The 6,797-nt window shown below is 33.0% G+C and overlaps 2 protein-coding genes across 4 annotated transcripts in view; both read left to right on the plus strand.

The window, feature by feature from the left end:
• LOC106778162 (NAC domain-containing protein 71) overlaps nt 1–903 on the plus strand; it is a 2,839-nt gene extending 1,936 nt beyond the window's left edge. For all 3 annotated transcript variants that reach the window (XM_022776064.1, XM_022776063.1, XM_022776065.1), the window contains exons 5-6: nt 9–161; nt 244–903. In XM_022776064.1, coding sequence (XP_022631785.1) covers nt 9–161; nt 244–489 — 399 coding nt within the window. In that variant the 3' untranslated portion in view covers nt 490–903. The remainder of the gene's footprint in view (nt 1–8; nt 162–243) is intronic.
• A 3,582-nt stretch (nt 904–4,485) lies between these two features.
• LOC106778163 (NAC domain-containing protein 96-like) lies at nt 4,486–6,658 on the plus strand. The gene is made up of 6 exons (XM_014666090.2): nt 4,486–4,709; nt 4,819–5,099; nt 5,318–5,449; nt 5,531–5,815; nt 5,930–6,166; nt 6,299–6,658. Exons 1-5 carry the CDS (start codon nt 4,565–4,567, stop codon nt 6,119–6,121), a joined length of 1,035 nt encoding a protein of 344 aa, XP_014521576.2. The 5' UTR covers nt 4,486–4,564; the 3' UTR covers nt 6,122–6,166; nt 6,299–6,658.
• The last annotated feature ends 139 nt before the right edge of the window (nt 6,659–6,797 follow it).

Raw genomic sequence — 6,797 nt, forward strand, 5'->3', positions numbered from 1 at the left:
TCCTAAAGGATGAGTTCCTAAAGGATGAGTTCCTAAAGGATGAGTTCCTAAAGGATGAGTTCCTAAAGGATGAGTTCCTAAAGGATGAGTTCCTAGCTGACGAAAATTTAGACATCGAAGAAGATAATACTTATCCTTATCTCAATAATTCTTTTTCAAAGGTAAATCTTAATATTATTTATATTTATCTTAAGCACTTTAAAAATTGAATTAATCTGATATTTTTATTTGATATCATTGCAGGATATAAATATTGTGGATAGTTTATCTATTTACAATGATTATTTTAACAATGAGGAATATCATTCATCAAAAAGATTTAAATTATCACAAGATGTTATTGATGATGCATCATCAAATCAAGAAATAAAAAAGAGTACGATTATAGATAATTTTTGTGGAATGGAATCATCTTCTTGTGACTCGTATTCAAATGAAGCTTTGGAGATCAATTATACTGAAATTTCTAGTTCGCAGTCTATTTCATGAAGAAAAGAAAAATCATCAAATATGATACAATTTATAAGTTACGGTAATTTATGTATTTAGGTAAGTGTTTGCTGTTACGTATGAAGAGAATATCTGTTATATGTAATCAATAACATGTATAGTTTACTTGCATTTTCTGGACAAAGAATCCTCTCTGAGACTGTTGTCCTTGATATAGGAAAGTGTATTGGTTTAACGATGTATTGTGTGCAATTTCAGAGTTGAATTATATAGTTTGGTAGTTTTTCTAGAGTGAGAAAGAAGGAACTTTAAATTTATGAAGACTGCAGTTATCACCCCTGTATAACTGAACAAAGGATTGTGAAAGTTTTTTTCATCTGACTCATACTTAGTTGATGGTTGCTTTTCTGCAGCAAGCATGCCTAATGAAAAGGAGATTTTTCGGAAAATAAATGCAGATGTCATATTAGAATCCCTCAGTATACTATCCTATCTGTATTTTACATAAGGAATCAATTTATGCAGATTGTCAAGTACCAATATCGACGGGCCCTGCCCAACTTTATGCAGCAAGATTTGAGTTGTGATAAAAGAAATGCTTAACACCATAGAAATCTACATACTTAGATTAGTATTTTCTCATAATGCAATACACACATCTTATCTTCTCATATGACTGAGAAGGGTAAACTATAAGAAACTACCATTTATAAATGAGGCTAAGGGCATAACAGAAACTTGGATCTTATGATGATTATTAAGAAACTGTCATATTTTAACAGAACGAGTTTCCGTGTATTTTTGGACAGAAGCATGAGGAAACATAACAAATCACACCATTAAGTGCACCCCTAAGGTGAGGGCAACCACAAGGAAAAATTGACTCAAAAGGTTCTATATTTTTGTCACAAGTAAATGGAAAACGATAATGGATTCAGATGGTAGGGACAGCCAAAAACCTTGGAGAGAAAGTTTTACAGTGATGCAATAACAAAATATTACTCTTTCTTTATTTGATGGTGATATGTTTTTCAGTAATATCTTTATGTTATTCTATATGAAGTTTCTTACCAGTTCTACATTATGAAATTTCAGTAAACAGTATCAAATTTGAATTTTTAACATAATTAAAGAAAAATTAATTTCTGTAATCATCTCATAATTCTGGTGTACATATTTCCTTATATAATAATTAGATAACATTAATTATTTTATTATAATAATAAGAAAAAAGTGGATGTATATGTGTCGCATGCTTGTGTTTCCACCGTTATATATTTAATTTTTTTATAATTATCTTTTTTTACATAATATCTTGTTATTTTACTTTGCAACTGTTTTTTTATATATACTTACTTATAAGAGATATAAAGATATGTAACATTCAACATATATATAAAATATAGAAGTCTAACATTTTAATATAATAGAACAGTTGAAAGCTGACATGCAGATAAAGTGTTAAGATTATATTCATTTAAGGTCATAATTTAAAACTTAAAGTACTAAAGAGTATTTCAAACTATACAAAGTAGTTATGCATCCTAACTAAGTTAAACAACAGTGTCATCACCCTTCAAGACTTGCTCCAAGGGTACCTCATCTACCTTTGTTCATATTCAAGTGGATGATTATTATAAAAAGAAAAGCACAATACAGACAATACAAAAATCATGTTATAACAATCATACAAAACATGCAAGTTTAGTTCAAGTATACTATATCACACAACATGACTTGTTACACTTTAAATTGACTCGTCCGAACTTAGAATGATTACGAGCTATGACAGGTCATGCTCTCGTACTGGCTTCTACTGCTTTGCAAAGCCATTGCCAATGGGTTTCACCCTACCACACTCACGAGGTTAGTTTATACCGCGTCTTAGAACATACTGGAAGCCTCCAAGACTAAGACCTCCTGCTACTCCTCACCACATAGATCAATCCTGTCTAAGTGAGAAGAAAGACTATTGGGGCGCCAGGATGACCCCGAAGACTGAGCTTCCATGCAAATCATTCTAAAACACACTAAAGGGCACCACCATGGAACCTCTCCTTGAGGATTATGGAATTACGTCCATGAACCACATTTGTTACATTCAAGACCAATCACAAACTTTAAGATCACATATTTTTTGTTTAATAACATCATAGAGCAATCATACTTTGCATTTAAATCATCACACATACTTAATTCAAATCAAAATCACTGCCTCACTTCTTCTCAAATGACCTAGAACCCTACCTAAGCACTTGACTTCCTACCAAATCAACATGTACAACATAATTTCCACCTCAAACACTTCTAATAAGTCCAGTTCAAGTAACTAAACACATCCACACTCAGTCCATGGAATCACAACACAATTTCACAGATCATACATTTCAGTTCATGTTGCTATATTTCTAAAAACTCAGAAAATACATCAAACAACATACATATACCACATGCAACCCATTCAAATAAGTATTATAACTCCCCTTACCTCAAAGGTTCACTGCACAAAAGAATTCCAACCTCGACTGTTCACTAGTACCACACATAGTACTCAACAGAACCTTACAGATTACCAAATTGGTGATAGAAACTGCTCTTAGAGCTAGAATGGACAAAAAAAAAATGAATAGGGGAAACAAATTCTACATGCAACCAGCTAAGAGTGCATGTTATAGGTTCCAAAAACAGCAGAAGAAAAAAAAGAAGAAGGACTTATTAGTTAAAAGGGAGAAAGTGATCCGTTCAAGACGGAGCCCTTCACGTTGTGGACGTTTGGACACTATCTGCTCGTCAATCCAACGGTTCAATGAGAAGAAATGATAGAGAGAAGAGAGAAAAAGGAAAACACTAAATATTCTATAGAGATGGAAGTGTTAAAACTTATTTTTAAGGTCAACGTGTTTTTAATATTAAGAGTCGGTCTCATTAATTTTTCTTGACTAATATTTCCATATCTTCACAATATATAGTAATAAAAATAAAAAGACGAAAATTTGAAACTTTTTAGAGAAAAATTAAAAGTGAGAGTGTAATGTTTTTCTTTGCTCTTTACATACTTTTATTCTGTGATTGTAATGATAGAGTTTTTAACGGAACTCGAAACAATAAAATAGTTATTTTGACAATTAATCATATTAATATTTTAAGTTAAATTATTGATATATATATATATATATATATATATATATATATTTTGTTACAATTAAATTCTTAAGAGGGTCTATCTAATAAAGTTACTAAAATTGTGTCTTACCTTAGTCCACCTTCCATAGTCCAATGGTGTTTATAAAGCAAAAGCGTGTAGAACAATAGAATTTGTCATCTATATTTTCTTTTTTAAGAAGGCAGGAGTGCATAGTACGCACTATGGGCAATTACTAGTTTTATCTTCAATATTAAACTTATGATGATAATAGCTAATGTTAATATTAAAAATAACTATTTTAAAAGAAAATAAAATCAGAATTTGATAAATTTACATATGGGACAAAAATAAATGGGTTTGAACTTTAGAGATATGAAATTGAAAGTTATGTTTTTATTTATATTCTTATTTTTTTCATGCCTTATAAAATACTAGTAAGCTGACATCAAACTATTGAGTTCAGTAGTGCTGGGAACATCACTTAGAACTTCTAAGTTTACATAACTCTACTAAAATCTTGAAAAGGTTATCAAACTTCGTGACCAAGTTTTTAGTAAATGGAAAATCAGCATGCAAAAATATATTGTTCTTAAAGCAAGTCAAGTATTACAGTGAGGTGAAAATTTAAATGTCTCCTGATCATGAAATCCAGACAGAATATTTGTCTTGGGGTTATTAGGATATTGTTGATTATTATTATATATAACCTCTAGAATGTTCGGTTTTCATTTTGTTACATACCATATCATATATTCTTCCACACGATAAGGAAACACAACATAGGTTTCTACGCATTTTCCTTTCTGTAACTTGTCAGCTAAGGAGTAAAGTCAGTCAATGACTTTTCTGCATTATAAATTCATCGCCACAACACAACACAAAACAAACACTGAGCTTTCTTCGTTTTCCTTTGTTAATAGCTGCTTCACCACCTTTGCTTCTCATCTTCCTATCTTTGTTACAACAACAATGGATGTTATAGGATTTGGTTTCAGACCCACAGAAGAAGAACTTGTCGACTATTACCTCAGACATAGGTTGCTCGGTGATGATCCACAAGTCCACGTCATTCCCGACATCGACCTTTGTGAAGTGGAACCTTGGGACGTACCAAGTAATAATCTAAACCATTAACACTTCATGCATCTCATGCAACCATCACTTGTTCTTTATCTTTCTCTTATCTTTTCTTTACTGATGTTATGTTTTACTGTTTGAAACAGTGTTATTAGCGGAATCAACAGGACAACCATGCGATCTCCCAGAATGGCTTTTCTTCAGTCCTGTTGATTTCAAGTATTCAAACAGCAAAAGGATTAACAGGACAACCAAGTGTGGCTTCTGGAAACCCACTGGAAAAGATCGTGAGATTAGGAGCTCCCTTTCCAGCACTCTCATTGCCAAAAAAAAGACTCTCGTTTACTACAAAGGTCGCGTTCCACGTGGTGAGAAGTCCAACTTTGTTATTCATGAATACCATGCTGTCACCTTTCACGAAAGCCAGGTTGGTACGCGTTTTGGAGAATTTTAACACTTACTAGAAATACTCTTTCTTGACTTTTCTTCACTGTTCTATAGCCTTTGACATATATCAAGTTTTAGCATTATAATAAGTTCCAATGAGCACGTCATGGTAAGCCAAAACACATCAGCTTGATTTGTTTTGGCTTTTCATTTCCGCGAATTGTATCAAATAACTTCTGATTATGGTCTATTTGGCAGAGGACTTTCGTTTTGTGTCGCTTGATGAAGAAACCTGGGGGAACAACTGAAGATGGAGGTGATGAAGGGGAGAGCAGTAGAATCATGGTTTCTGGCTATGAGCATCAGTCAATAGCAGGAGGCATTCCTTCAGTAAGCTGAAACATTCTTTACAACAAATTAACACTCTGTCATGTGATAATGCTGACAATTGATACTTGTGTGTATTTTCAGAGAAGTACTTCTACTGGAATAGAAACGACCTTACAGCAAGACCAAACGTCTTTTCCAAACTACTCATATGATGACGCGTATTTTAGAAATGAATCTAACATTGAGCATATTTCATATGAAACTACTCAGGAGGAGGAATTCCTGAATTCTATTTTTGTTCATGACGGTTATGTTAATAATGAACAAAATATAAATACCTTCTACAATACTTTCACCCAATCGGAGTCATTGAGAAAAGTATACCGTGAAAGTAGTGATACGGATGCTGAGGCCGTCTCCGAACAGGTAAAGATATACTGTCCAAATTTTTCCAATGATACAATGAGCATCTCCATTTGTTTCTGAACTGTCCTATTACTTTACATTTGACTTCTTTATTTCCTTCTGAAATCATTGCAGGGTGATAATATTATGAATATTTCAACAGTGTTTAGTAGATATGTTAACGTAGACGAATACCATTCATCAAAAGGGTTTGATTCTGAATTATCAGACGTGGATGTCGAGGAAGGTGTAGGCATGTCATCTTCCGTCCATGAAACAAACCAAGAGAAAAAGAAGAAAAAGAAGAGCATATTTTCTTTCTTCTAATCATCACAGAGGAAGGTTTCAAAGAATGCAGTATTCCATGTAGAGGTGAGAAAATCAAACAGATTATTAGAAAAATGAAGATTAGTTTCTTGACGAATGAGGCAGATGCTTCATTTGAACTGATTTTCACTTTAACATGCTATTGATATACCATGCTGCATTTGATGTATTGTGTAGGCTCGGAAGGATTTTTTCATTGTGAATTAGAAGAAAAATCAGAAAAAGGCTCAAAATAGTTCAAGAGAGAACTTGGAGCCATCAATGTTCTGATAACACTAGAAAAGGTTCTTTCCTCTATATGGAGACAACTTCATCAAGCAAAAGCCTATTTCCATAGTTGTTATATCTTGTCAACGTAGTTTTAGGGGTTTTTATGTGTGTTTGATAACGTTATATGGGAAGTATGATCTCGTGTTACAACTTATAAGTACNTATAGTATATGTGAAGGTTGATGGTGAGTGCTACCACAGTTCATCATTGTAAGATGTATACACATTTGTTGCCTTTTATAAGTCATTAATTTTCTAATTGCAATCTTAATATCTTTGTAATTAAAGTAAGATGCAAACCCCTGAAGTTGTTGTCGAAGATCACAATAGCACTACAGTGTTTCAAAGATTCTTTATCACTAGGGATGGCAACGGGTCGGGTCGGGCACGGATAGTGTCTACCCGC

The sequence above is a fragment of the Vigna radiata genome, unplaced genomic scaffold, assembly GCF_000741045.1.
Source record: "Vigna radiata var. radiata cultivar VC1973A unplaced genomic scaffold, Vradiata_ver6 scaffold_215, whole genome shotgun sequence".
NCBI lineage: Eukaryota > Viridiplantae > Streptophyta > Magnoliopsida > Fabales > Fabaceae > Vigna > Vigna radiata.

Coding starts and splice junctions, on each gene's coding strand:
- LOC106778163 (XM_014666090.2), top strand. CDS start 4,565: ATGGATGTTATAGGATTTGGTTTCAGACCCACAGAAGAAGAACTTGTC. Junction 4,710..4,818: donor GGAACCTTGGGACGTACCAA/GTAATAATCTAA, acceptor TGTTTGAAACAG/TGTTATTAGCGGAATCAACA. Junction 5,100..5,317: donor TCACCTTTCACGAAAGCCAG/GTTGGTACGCGT, acceptor TCTATTTGGCAG/AGGACTTTCGTTTTGTGTCG.